The sequence below is a fragment of the Artibeus jamaicensis genome, unplaced genomic scaffold, assembly GCF_021234435.1.
Source record: "Artibeus jamaicensis isolate MK-2021 breed Jamaican fruit bat unplaced genomic scaffold, CSHL_Jam_final contig_419, whole genome shotgun sequence".
NCBI lineage: Eukaryota > Metazoa > Chordata > Mammalia > Chiroptera > Phyllostomidae > Artibeus > Artibeus jamaicensis.
The window spans coordinates 981,224-995,582 of NW_026521824.1; the positions used below are offsets into that span (position 1 = coordinate 981,224).

General features: G+C 44.6%; 1 protein-coding gene across 1 annotated transcript; it reads right to left on the reverse strand.

Moving 5' to 3' along the window:
• Window positions 1–7,841: 7,841 nt before the first annotated feature.
• Window positions 7,842–12,541, reverse strand: PLD6 (phospholipase D family member 6). The gene is made up of 2 exons (XM_037163242.2): window positions 12,053–12,541; window positions 7,842–9,772 (listed from the first exon to the last, which is right to left on the reverse strand). Exons 1-2 carry the CDS (start codon window positions 12,483–12,485, stop codon window positions 9,525–9,527), a joined length of 681 nt encoding a protein of 226 aa, XP_037019137.2. The 5' UTR covers window positions 12,486–12,541; the 3' UTR covers window positions 7,842–9,524.
• Window positions 12,542–14,359: the final 1,818 nt, after the last annotated feature.

Sequence of the window (14,359 nt, forward strand, 5' to 3'; positions counted from 1 at the left end):
CAGCTAACCACACTGAATGGTGAAAGACAAGGGCGTCCTTCCCACACTGTACTGAAGAGTCTCAGCAGGGAAACCAGAAAGGCATCCATATCAAAAGGAGTAAGTAAAACTACCTCTATGTGTAAATGACATGATCTTGTATATGAGGAATTCACAAAAAGAAATTAAAAGTTCGTGTTTGCAGGATTTCCAACACAATAACAAATTAAATTTTACACCCTAATAATGAACAAATTAAGAAACCAATTCCATTTGTGATACGAAAAAGAATTTTTGTAAAAAAAGTGTAAGACTTTTACACCAAAAACTACAAAACAATAAAGAAATTAAAGATTTAAGTAAATGCAAAGGCATCCCATGTTCATGAGCTAGAAGACAAAGTTATTGTTAGATTGGGAATGCCCACTAACGCGGTCTACAGATTCAACACAGTCCCTAGCAGAATTCCAGCTGCTTTTGTAGAAGTTGATCAGCTGATCTTAAAATTCATATGGAAATGTAAGGGGACCCAGAACAGCCAAAACAATGTTGGAAAGGAAAAAAGGGGCTCATGCTGCTGGGTTTCAAAACTTGCTACAAAGCTTCAATATTCAAGATAATGCACATGGCCCCGACCTACACAGCTCAGCTTGTGGGGCATCATCCACAAAGGGGAAAGTCACCAGTTCAATCCCCAATCGGGACACATCCAAGTTGCAGGTTCAGTCCCCAGTTGGGATGCATGCAAGAGTCAACCAGTCCGTGTTTCATATCAATGTTTTTCTCCTTACTCCCCTCTCTAAAAATAAATAACATATTTTAAAAAAATGACAGTGCATATGGACTGACACGGATCAATGGAACAGAATTAAGGATCCAGAAATAAGCTCTTACATTCATGATCAATTGATATTCAACAAGGGTACCAGGACAGTAGCTATCCACAGGCAAAAGAATCAAGTTGGACCACCTCCCTCACACCATACACAAAAATTAACTCAAAATTTATTAAATATAAGAGCTAAGACTGTAAGGCTCTTAGGGAAAAAACAGGAGCAAGTCTTTGTGACTTGGGTTGGACATCAGTTTCTTAGATATGGCTCCAAAGCACAAGTAGCGTAAGTAAAAGTGGATAAATTGAGTTATATCAAAATTAATAATGTAATTTTCTACTTATTTAAAAAGAAAATAATGGCATTGTTTGATGGCAAACAATATCATCAAAAGTGGAAAAAACTACCCAAATAATGGGAAAAAATGTTTGCAAATCACATTTTTGATAAGGGACTGGTGTCCAGAATATACAAGGACCTCTTGTATATTCTCAATAAAATTCAGTAAAAAGCCCTGGCTGGTAGCTCAGTGGATTGAATGCGGGCCTGTGAACCAAAGGATTGCAGTTCGATTCCCAGTTAGGGCACATGCCTGGGTTGCAGGCCAGTTCCTATTAGGGGATGCACGAGAGGCAACCATACATTGATATTTCTCTCCCTCTCTCCTTCCCTTCCCCTCTAAAGATGAATAAATAAAAACTTAAAAAAAAAAAACCTCAATTAAAAGAAGCAACCCAATAAAAAAAATGGGCAAAGGATATGAATAAACATTTCTCCAAAGAAAATACATGAATGACCAGTAAGTACATGAAAGGATGTTAGGAAAATGCTAGTCAAAACCACAATGATACCACCTCATAGGCTGGCTATAACTTAAAAGATAACTTTTTATTGGTGAGGATGTGAAGAAAAAGGAACACTCACACAGTGCAGATCGGAATATAAAATGGTGCAGTCACTCTGGAAAATAGTCTCACAAGTTTCTTAAGTGTTTAACAGGTTATGTGACCCAGCAATTCCACTGCTAGGTATTTATTCAAGAGAGGGGAAACCGTATGTCCACCAACTGATGAACAGGTAAACAAAACAGTACATCCACACAATTATCATTCAGCTCTAAAAAGAAGTGAAATACACATACTACAACATGAATGGCCCTTAAAAACATGATAAGTAAAAGAAGGCAGATACAGAATGCCTCATATTATTGGATTCGATTTATGTGAAATCTCCACAGCAGGTAAATCCATAGGGACAGGAAGCAGATCAGTGGCTGCCAGGGGCTGGGGCTGGAGGGTATGGGGAGTGCCCACCAATGGGAGAGAGTTTCTGGGGTGACACAATGTTCCAGAACCAAACAGTGGGGATGGTTGCACAACTTCTGGGTTAATATACTATAAACCACTGACTTGCATATTTTAACAAGGTGCATTTCATGGCATATGAATATCAGTTGTAGTGTTCTTTCTAAAATAATCAGTTGTTTTTAAAGTATATTGATTATGCTATTACAGTTGTCCCATGCTTTTCTCTCTTTTATCCTCCTCTGCCCTGCACCTCCTTACCCTCCAGCCTTCCCCGCCCCGTTTACTTCCTGTCCATGGGTTGTACATGTAAGTTCTTTGGCTTCTCCATTCCCTATATGCACTTAACTCCACCCTATTTTGTGCCTGCCATTTATGCTTCTTATTCTCTACATTTTCCCCTCGCCCCATCCCACTCCGCCACTCATAACCCTCCATCTGATCTCCATTTCTGCGATTCTGTTGCTGTTTTGTTTTTTTTTAGATTCAGTTGTTGATAGTTTTGAGTTTGATGTCATTTCACTGTTCATAGCGTTGATCTTTTTCTTAGGTAAGTCTCTTTAACATTTCACATAATAAGGGCTTGGTGATGATAAACTCCTTAAACTTGACTTTATCTGGGAAGCATTTTATCTGCCCTTCCATTCTAAATGACAGCTTTGCTGGGTAGAGCAATCTTGGATATAGGTCCTTGCCTTCCATGACTTGGAATACTTCTTTCCAGCCCCTTCTTGCCTGTAAGGTCTCTTTTGAGAAATCAGCTGATAGCCTTATGGGAACTCCTTTGTAGGTGACTGTCTCTTCTCTTGCTGCTTTTAAGATTCTGCCCTTACCTTTAATCTTGGGTAACTTCATCATGATATGCCCTCATCTGTTCCTCCTTGGGTCTAGTTTCTTTGGGACTCTCTGAGCTTCCTGGACTCCTGGAAGTCTATTTCCTTTGTGAGATTGGGGAAGTTTTCCTTCATTATTCTTTAAAATAAGTTTTAAATCTCTTGTTCTTTTCTCCTTCTGGCACACCCAATGATTCAGATATTAGAACGTTTAAAGTTGTCCCACAGGTTCCAAATTTGCTAATTTTTTTTGGATTCTTGTTTCTTCATTTTATTCTAGTTGAATGTTTATTTCTTTTCTTCCAAATTGATTTGAGCCCTGGCTTCGTTCCCTTCACTGTTGGTTCCCTATATATTTTCCTTCATTTCACCTTCTATAGCCTTAATTTCTTCCCTAATTTTGCAACCCAGCTCAATCATTTCTGTGAGCATCCTGATTACCAGTGTTTTGAACTCTGGATCTGATAGGTTGGCTATCTCCTGTCACTTAGTTCTTTTCCTGGAATTTTCATCTGTTCTTTCACTTGGGCTTTCTTTCTTTGTCTTGGTGCACCTGTTATGTTGTAAAGGAGGGTAGCCTTAGGTACTGACCAGGGTGGGGCAACCCACTTTGCTGTGTATGTGGGAGAGGGGTCAGAGAGAAAACAATGCCACTTGCTTGGCTCTCGCCTTGCTTTCAGTCACTTCCCTCGCTTCCCACAAGCGAACTGTGCTCTTTCAGGTGCTAATTCCCATATGGGTGGGTTTGTGTACACTCTGTGACCCCATGGTAGCCTCTCTAACAGACTCTCCTGTGAGACTTGGAGTTTTCCCTTGCCACTGCAATCCCCACAGATTTTTTACAGCCAGAGGTTTTGAGTCTTAAGCTTTCCATGCTGAAACCCTGGGCTTCGTCATCTGTCTTGCACCCCATTTGTTCCTCCCAGTTTATCCATGTGCAAATGTGGGATGGCCCATTCAGCCAGCCACTGCCTCACCCACACAGTCTGCCACCTTGCCAGGCATTCTCTCTGCCCTGCTACTCATCTCCACCCCTCCTACCAGTCTGGATGAATGTTTAACTCCTTGGTTGTCAGATATCCATGCTTTGATTTTCTGGCAGTTCTGGTTGTTTTTGTTTTAAAATTGGTTGTTATCCTTCTTTTGGTTTGTGAGGAAGTGAAGCATTTCTACCTATGCCTCCATCTTGGCCAGAACTCCAGCTGCTTTAAAAATCAATTCAAAAGAACTAATATAGTGCTTTAAAGTACAGTGTACCAGATGACATGATACCGTACATACAGAACCCCAAAGATTCCACCAAAAAACTACTAGAACTGAAAAATGAATTCAGCAAACTAACAGGACACAAAATATCCAGAAATCAGTTGCATTTTATATGCCAATAACAAACAGAAAAGAAAATTAAGGAGGCAATTCCATTCACTATTGCTTCAAAAAAGAATACAATACCTAGAATAAACCTGACCAAGGATGTAAAAGTCCTGTACTTGGAAAATTATAAGACACTGAAGAAAGAAACTGAAGAAGATACAAGTAAGTGGAAGCACATAGCATGTTCATGGATAGGACAAAGTAGCATTACTAACATGTCCACACTACCAAAGCAATCTATAGATTCAACACAATTCCTATCAAGGTTGCAATGATGTGTCTCAAAGAACTGGAACATTTCAAAAATGTATATGGAACTACAAAAGACTCTACTTAGCAACAGTGATCCTAAAAAAGAACAAAGCTGGAGGAATCATGCTACCTAATATCAAACTATACTACAAGGCTACTGTAATCAAAACAGCCCGGCACTGGCATAAAAACTAACACAAAGATCAATGGAACAGAACAGAAAGCCCAGAAGTAAACCCACATTTTTATAGTCAATTAATATTTGACAGAGGAAGTAAGCATATACAATGGACTAAAGATAAATTCAATAAATGGTATTGGGAAAATTGGAGATAACCTGCAGAAAGATGAAACTAGACCACCTTCCTACACCACACATAAGAATAAATTCAAAATGGATCAACGACTTAAATGTTAGACCCAAAACATAAAAATCCTAGAAAGACAACACAGGGAGCAAAATCTCAGACATTGCTCATAGAAATGTTTATCAGATATATCTCCCCAGGCAAGGGAAATAAAAGAAAAAATGAACAAATAGGATTTCATCAAACTGAAAAGTTTTTGCACAGCAAAGGAAATCATCTACAAAATAAAAAGACAAACCACAGAATGGGAGAACATATTCACTGATACTCTGATAAGGGGTTAATATACAAAATTTATAAAGTATTTACAAAAGTCAACACACACACACAAAAAAAATTAAAATGTGGGCAAAGGACCCCAGTTGGTGTGGTTTAGTGGACTGAGCACTGGCCCGTAAACCAAAAGCTCGCCAGTTTGATTCCCAGTCAGGACACATTATCCGGGTTGTAAGCCAGGTCCCCAGTAGGGGGCACACTAGAGGCAACCACACATGGATGTTTGCCTTTCTTTTTCCCTCCCTCTCTCTAAAAAGAAGTATTTTTAGAAATGTACAAAGGACCTGAATACAAACTTCTCCAAAAAGGACATACAGATGGCCAGTACACATGAAAAGATGCTCAACATCACTATTCATCAGAGAACTGCAAATAAAAAACCACAATGAGATACCATCTCACACCTGTCAGAATGGCTATCAATAAATCAAGTGTTGGTTAGGATGTGAATAAAAGGGAACCCTTTGCACTGCTGGTAGGAATGCAGACTGGTGCAGCCAATGTGGAAAGCAGTATGGAGATATCTCAAAATATTAAAAATGCATCTGCCTTTTTACCCAGCAATCCCACTTCTGGGAATATAGCCAAAGGAAACCAAAACACTAATTCGAAAGAACATAAGCACCCCTGGGTTCACTGCAGTGTTATTTACAATCACCAAGATATGGAAGCAGTCCCAGTGTCCATCAATAGATGAGTGGATAAAACAATTATATTTAAACAATGGAATTCTATTTGGCTGTAAAAAAAAGAAATTTTTACCCTTTGCGACAGTATGAATGGACCTGGAGTTAACATTCATTATGTTAAGTGAAATAAGCCAGTCAGAAAAAGACAAATACTGTATGATTTCACTCCTATATGGGATCTAATGAACAAACCGAACTAAGAAAAAAAATGAGGACAGACTCATAGATGGAGAGCAGATGACGGCTAGTGGGTGGGTGGATTAGAGGGTGGAGGGACCGAGCAAAAGGGAAAGAGGACTCATGGCCACAGACGATAGTGTGGTGATTGCCCGGAGAGGGAGAAATAAGGGGACTAAATGGTAATGGAAAAAATGTAAGATGTTTAAAAATAAAATACAATAAACCATATTTTGCCATGTACTTTTTTGTGCACTCTTTTCCCAGATTTTTCAAGGATGCACATTCTACATAAGTATAAGGAGCACATACCATGGGTATAATAATCCCATGTATAATGTGCACAAAAACGTGGGTGTTCATTATACACAGCAAAATATGGTAGTTGTGTTTGCTCATTCAAATACTACTGGTCACTGATGGTCACTGGCAGACTGTGAAGGCTGTGTACTACTGTCATGACAATGTTTTTTCAATCACAACAGCTGCAAGTTTAAAAGATTTTAAACTTAATTGTGCCAATGTGATTCACTTTGCGTATCAGGTTTGTTGTTAAACTGGCTCACTGCTCCAGTTTAAATGACAACCCTCAGCTGAAACCAGGACACTGACTGAGTCTATGCGGTGGGCGAATGCCCTTGACTCCTCCTGTGAGGTAACTGCCAAACTTCCCGAGGGGGAAATCACTTCTTTTAAAGTTTCTCTAGGACGTCAACTGTAATAGCATAAACAAGAAAATATAATTAAAAATAAAATAAAAAGTTTCTCTAAGGGTGGCCGAGATTGAACCTTGTAGCAGAGTAGCTTCAGAAGATGCGCTCCACTCCACACTCAGCTGTACCTGCAGATCAGAAACAGGGCACACCCACTGTCCCAGGGATCTCTTCAGTGTGACTGCCCAGGGCTGGCCTAGCCCCTAAATAACTGCTGCTCAGTGCAAAGCCACTTGCTGGGCCCCAAGTATCTCCCGAACCAACTAATGATCAACTATCTAAGTTCATTTGCTTTTACGGCCCCTGAAACCTGATGTGAACTCTGCCAGCTCACTGGACAGACCAGACATGCCAGAGTCAGCTTCTGGTCCCAGCCCGGCTACCCCTCATCACACTTCCCGTCAGAGCAGGGTGTGGCCAGCCCACAGTCAGGGACTCCAGCCATGTTGTGCAAACACCTTGTCTAAGTGGACACGAAACAGCATCTAGTTCCACGGTGGATTCCAGTCCTGTCCTTCCACAGCCCCTGTGCCTTCCAAGGAGGTTTTCTTCCACTGCAAGTCCTTTTCAGAAAGATTTACTATTCATCTAGAACTCTCCCCATCACTGCAGAGACGATGAAAACAAGATAAACAATATAAAGTTAAAAACTATGAGATGACATCATTTCACGGTTCTTAAAACAGCAGTCTAGATAGCTTGGCTAGATCACCTCATATGCATTTGATGCTGTGCTCTGCACTGGAACACCAGCCTGCTTCTGGAAGAACACCCGGCATCGGCGGGAGCAGGCTGCACATGTGCCCACCTTCACAAGTCATGCAGAGGCTGGAAACTCTACCAGAAGCAGTGTGTATGTTTGCAAACACTTCAGGACATCCCCAAGGAACACCCTCAGGGTTTACTCTCTTCTGAGAGACTCCTATGTTCACCAACAGTTTCTAAGTAGCTATATGTTGCCTCCTCCCCCCAAAAGTTTTACTAGTTTAATAAAGAGCAGCCACGGTTTGAATGACCGAATAAAAGGCAAGGACACACAGTACTGCCATTCCAGAATAAAAACATTTATTCAGATGTGTGGGAAGTCCAGAACCACAGGGTTCATCACTCACGAGATGGTCTACAGCGTCTCCCTTTTTCAGAATACACTTTGCTGGAGTAGACTCAGATTAAAATGAACAAAAAAAAAAAAAAAAAAAGAAACATGTTTAATGTAAAACCATTTCTTATGATTTCTGATCATAAGAAATAAGAAAAATTAACTTTGAGTTTACTTGCCCAACTCTGTAAGTCAAAGGTAACTTTTAAAAAGGAAAAACATGCAACACTGAACAGCCTCTCCCGGTGGCTGTGTGCTGGTGGCGGGAAGGAGACCCACACAGCACTGGACAGACCTCAGGACAGGCTGCACAGTGTGTACACAGAAACATGACAAGACGGTGAACAACTGTTCACATGTTACCTGAGCTACCTAAAGATACACGTTCTGCAAAAAATTTGGAGTATTTCACAAATGCATGTAAGGTACCTGCTCTTCTAATTACCTACAGATGTAAAATGCTGGGCTGATAATAAAAGTGGATGTGTAAGGTACAACAGGAAACCGGTTTCTCCTCTTTGGGTAATTCATGGTTGATTACACTGACCAAAAGATGCGATTTAGCAAAGTCCACAGTAATTAAAGTGAGGGCCACTTCTAAACACACAACAAAACTATTAAATGTGAGAATATTAAATTGTGAGATTTAAATTGTAAATATTGAATGTGAGAATATTAAAAAGTAAAAGTATAACATATAGAAAAGCAGGTTCTGACCTTCCTGACAGATGATGTACCAAGCCACATGAAAAGAGAACAGAAGCTACCAAGCATGAACGATGTCTCATGTGCTTGTTTTAAAGCACAATCACGCCCAGAAGCCTGGGTGAGAGAACGGCGTGCCTGCTGCAGTGGCAACTGCCACAAGGGGCCTGGAAGGAAGCTTCCCACTCCCACCAGCCCAGCCTTGCTTTCTCCTCTGTCGCCTGTTTTCCTTCCTAAATTCTCCTTTCCCTCTTCTGACTCGGGCCTGCCAATAAGCCCCCATGGAACTGGTGAACAGCAGGGATGAAAAGACTGAGTCAGCCACCTTGAGCCAATCCCAGGGTTCAGCTGTGCTGTGTGGGGACCAGACCAGTTCAGTTGGAGAAGTGGGGAGATTCTGGACATACCCGAAGGGCTGAGCCAATGGAGTGGGCCCGAGAAGGGGGAGATTCTCTAGAATCAGGAAAGGTGTTCGACCCTGAAACAGGCCTCATCCCTTTTTTGTGTGGCTGCACGAGAGAAAGCCTTCTGTTCTCAACCCAGGCACCAGGCAAGGTACCTGCAAGCATACAAGCAGCTGTGGCTGCATTTACTTTGAGTGGAAGGAAAAACCAAAGTTCAGAACAACTGACCTGATGCTGAAGAAATTTCCTTTTCCTTTTTAACACTAAACCCTCTTTAGTTCACTTCAGTATCTTAATGAAGGAGGATTTAGTCTGACGATCTTTTATACAGTGTTGAGGTCTCTCTCGAACAGAATGTAGAATCTGCTGATGTAGCTCACAGCAGCTCTGGGCAGACACCAGCCAGTAGGGTCCTGTTCCTTGTAGGTCCGCTCTGGTTTTAACTGGTGGTAACAAAAGTTCTGTGACATTAAACACCTCTCCCCCCTCCAACTCAAGACAGAGGTGACAGCACAGCTTCACTGACTTCTCTTCTTTTGTGGGAAAAAAGTATACTTCGTAGGGTTAAACTCTTCCCAAATATGCTCAAATTCTTCCAGAAAAAGCCTCACATAGTCTTCATCCTCCATAATCAAAACATTTTCTCTATTGTTCTGAATGGCTTGTGTGGTCCAGTTGAGGGAGCCGGTGATCAGCACCTTCTTGTCCACGATTGCAAACTTGTGGTGCATGTAGCCCAGGTCCTGATCGTGTCGCACCTGAATACCTGCAAAAGGGCAAGTTGGCTCTCACCACTGCCTCCACAGCCCCTCCCTCACAGGGCTCAGCTCCTCCTGGGGGCGGGGGGGGGGGGGACACATTTGATAGTAGCTACTAACTTTGCTATTTTTCTCCAAATTGGTGAGAAAGGGGCGAAGCTTGTCACTTGGGCAGGTGGTAGTGGATGAGCCAGACAGTGACCAGCCACAACCAGCTCACAGGAGGGGACGCTAAGGGGCATTCTGGCACAGGAGAGGCCAGAGACCGTCCTGAGGGCAGCAAGGACTGGCAGGCATGCAGACACTGCTCTCTTAACATTACTCAGTTTCCTCTGGGAACAGCCCACCCCACACTTTTGAAGGCCATACCCACCAGCATCACTGTTATTCATCTGGCTGGAGGCCATCAGAGCAAACATCATTGGCTGGGGTTTCCTTGCCTCTCACTTTTGCCCAGGACTGGATGCCCTAGTAAACACCCCCAGGCTGGGAGCTGCACCAGACCCTGTAAGGAGAGGGCCTGAGCACAAAAGAAAGCAGGCCTCAGTGAGAGGAAGCCAGAGAGAATTCAGGGTCCCCGAAGCCAGCCTCTCCTCATTACTATTTCAACTTTTGGCTGCAGGGGATATCTCACTATGAAATCAGCAGTTGTACTTGCTGTTCTTCAAGCTGGGAGGCTCCCTCAGACGCCTCCAACACCGCTGAGCTCCGCTGGCACATCATTCCTCCACACCCTGTTTTCTCACATGTCCTGGCCCCTCTTCCTACTGTTAAGTACTCATGCTTCAGTAGGATTCCCCACTGGGTCCTGGTCCTGTTCACCATCATGACTCTGGCACCTGGAACCAAGCCAGGCAAACACTGGCATGCAGATGTACTTGTTGAAGAGATGGAGGAGGAACAATGGCTGGAGCGCCTTCAGAGAGGAATCAGCCTTTAGAGGAAGCTACTTGCAGTGCCCTTTAAGGCTCTTTCCAAACCTGACATTTTGCAATACTCTAAAAACTACCTAAATAAAACAGGCCATGCCTAACTTTCCCATTAAAAGGCTCAGCAGATTTAGGATAACTCATGACTGCCAAGAGGAGTGGAAGTGAATATCCTCACTGTGTGAACTCAGTTTCCACTCTGCCTACACAGGATGCCACCAGCACCAGAGGATGAAGGTGCTTCCGCCTCTGGAGAGCCCCAGGCAGAGCGGGCAAGCTAAGCCTGACTCGGGAAAGGCTTCTCTACCTCCTGGGTCACAGGAGGTCATGCCCATGCTTGTGTGACTCAGAGCACCGTGGGACCAGAGGGCAGTCTTCAGAGTTCTCAAGGGCTCTTCACGCCTTTCTGTCACTGGGCTACCAAAATTGAAGGGTGGAAAAGATGTCATGCAGGTCAAGAGACATGCAGCCAACATACAAAACACAAGGACCAGAGCTTGCTTGCAGGACGCTGCATTACACAGAGGTAGAAGGGTGAGACAAGGGATTCACAGGTAAGACCAGGATCTGATCTGTCCCCCACCCCAGTAAGAGAGGCCAGTTGGCCAGAAATAGTTCTCAAGTGTTTTGCAGCTGCAGAAACAAACCGTTCATCAACTGAATATTTTAGTTACACTTTTTAGAATATTATTTTTATTCATTTCAGAAGCCCTGAGCATGAAATTCACTAGTGTACTTAAGGTGAAATGCCTTTTTTTCCTTTAGCCCTTCAACCCTGAAGCCTGACCATTGCAGTCTTTATGCACCAGCTCCGATGAGCAAGCACAATCTGCTGGTGAGGGGGACTCGTGGCTTCACCCTTAGCCTCGCCCTCATCTCCTAAATACAGTCAGGCTAAGCCATCCTCACTTTGGGCTACAACTCCAGCTCTGCCCAGACACGGGCATTCCCTATTGGGTCCCAAGGCCAACGAAGGTCGTGGGAATGTGTGGACTCCCAGAGACTCTGTCCACTTCTGGGTGTGCGTGGGCACACCCTCTGGCCTCTGGGAGTCCCCAGACCTTCCTCCACTGGCTGGGAACATGCAACCGGCTTACACTCATGTATCTGGCATGACAACCTCCTGCACAAAAGTGCTCCCACCGCGTGGAGACAGGAGTCCTTTATGGATGGCCCTGGAGTTTCTCCGGGATAAAACTGCCTGAACTCACTAAGCCCCCATGGGAAATAAATGGGATCTCACCTGTACTCAGACCCCTGTCCCCAAATATCTGCTTCCGACATTCTCCCTTCTGCCTACGGTCCTGGATATCTGGTCTTCCTCCCGGCCTGCGCCCCCAGCCTGGGCATCCGGCCTACCTGCCTTGCGAAGCAGGCCGATCTGCGAGCCTTTGAGTGCCATGTAGTCGCAGTCGGTGACAACACGGACGCGCACTCCGCGCTGGTGCAGCAGCTGCACCGCCCGGCCCAACTGCGGGCTGGAAAAAGCAAAGAGGCAAAGCTCCAGGCTCACGCGGGCGGCCAGCAGGGCGCGCAGCAGGCGGCTAAGGGAGCTCTCGCCATGGGGCAGGCCGCACCCGCAGCCAGCGAGGGGCGCCGACGGCCCCGGGCCCGCCACCCGCAGCAGGGCCTCGGTGCAGGTTACTTGCGATGGGAAGAAGAGAACTTCATGCCGTGGCCTCCGCCGCCGCCGCCCGGCCCACCACCAACGCAGGGCTGAGGGCAGCGCTTCCAGGGCCAGCACGAGGCCCACGGCCACCACCGCCACCGCCGGCCAGCGTAACCGCCCCATTCCGCCAGGGAGCGCCAAACGATCACAGGTCCCCCACTCTCAACGACCTACGCGCCCGCAGCCCCACTGCGCCTGCGTCCCCCTTCCGTTCACGTGCTTCCGCTGCCCCCCCCACCCCACTGCGCTTGCGTGTTTCCCCACCCACCCACCGCCCTTCTTCCACCGCCCCAATGCGCAAGCGCATCCTGCTAGCTAGGGACAGTAGCCTGCACGGCCCACCCAGCTGTGCTGGGTTCTCGCACACACGCCCCGCACAGACCATCAAAGCCGGAAACTGCCCACGGCGCCTAGCAACCCCACCACTACTCGCAGCCCAGAAAGCCTGCGACAGCCCAGCCCTTCCTCCCTTCTGGAGCGACAGAGGAGTGCTGACATCTACCTCCTGTTCGCTATGGGGGGAGGCACTGGGAATAGGGTCTGGAAACAGTGTTAAATGGCTGAAGAATGTGAAGGTGCTGGAGGCGTGGTGGGATAGGGCAGGTACCAAGTCCAGGGATAGGTGTTTCCTCCCAATATAATTTTGCTATTTGAAGATGCCTGTTCTGCTTTAAGCATAAACAGAGTGTAGGATAAGGCCATGGTCCTGTATTAGCAAGCGCTGGGCTCACTGTATCGTTTGGGAGGGGTACGCTGTTACCTTTAACAGAAAAAGGTAGAAGAAAGGGTAAGACTTTTTTTCCTGCTTCCTCTTTGCTGAATCCTAGTCAGTAATTCCCGTAGCTCCATCATCGGGTCATCAAGACTCTGGTCATCAACTGGAAATGATATATCCTCTGCAATTGTTTTCATGATTTTCATCTGTTACAAAAGCCGACCCTTGGATGGACGAAGCTGACCTAAGTAACCTTGGAAAACTTGTTTCTACTGGTAACTGTATAACTAAACACAAAAGGAAGTACACATGAGCACTGTTCCCCAAGGGGGGTGGTTAGCAATTCTGGAACAGCTGAACACATGTATTGAAGTTGGCTGGATTAGTGAGTCCCTGGTGGGTAGCCAGAGCCCAGGTTCTGTGTTGCAGGGAAAGCTAGAGTAATCCTTGTGAGAGATACATGTGAACGCATGTTTAGCTTAATACATACATTAATATAGATAATGTCACCACAGCCAGCAATGCCTGCACCTAGCTCCCAGATCCTGGTTTCAAAATACCACTCTCCAATAAAAGGAACCAGAGCTCCTTAGAGAAATGACTGATTCTAGGATTGGGCAGGGGAAACATAAGGTGAACTTGAGGTATCTTGCATTTCCAGAAATTAAGAAAATGTTAAAAAAGCAAAGGCATAGCAGCATGTCCAAAGGACATAGGAAGCAACCTGAAAGAACCCCCAAAGGCCAAATCCGGAACAATTTGAGGAACAAAATGAATAACTCAGTATTGAATTATAACCCAAGTATAAAACAAATATGTACAAATCTATGCTGATGTAAATAAATGACTAAAGAAATGAGAAATTCACAAGTATTCCTTGCAGAATTCTGAATAATATATGTAGATATGCCTGCTCCACACAAGAGGTTGAACTGAATCTCCCTGCCCCTTTGAGGATAGTCAAGACTTAGTGAATACTATGGAAAGCAGGAAAATAAACTTTACATGGAGAAAACTGGTAAACACCACCTCAACCAAGTGATAGCTAACATCACCAGAGATGTCACGTGGATATCATGTACCCCTGATATAATGTGATGAGAAGGGCACTTCACCCTTGCAGCATTTTTTCCCAGTGGCTGTAACCAGTTCAGTAAGGAGAAAAAAACATCAGAAATCCAGATTGGAGAACATGCTATTACATTCCGCAGGATAACTGGCCAGTATTTCTCTATACTGCCAAGGTCATGAATAAACAGAGCAACATAGAGTCAGCTGGTGT

What these genes read in the sequence shown, in the direction of transcription:
- PLD6 (XM_037163242.2), bottom strand. Translation starts at nt 12,485, where the DNA reads ATGGGGCGGTTACGCTGGCCGGCGGTGGCGGTGGTGGCCGTGGGCCTC. An exon ending in CGGCCTGCTTCGCAAGGCAG is followed by an intron (nt 9,773 to 12,052) that starts GTAGGCCGGATG and finishes GCCCTTTTGCAG; the next exon opens with GTATTCAGGTGCGACACGAT.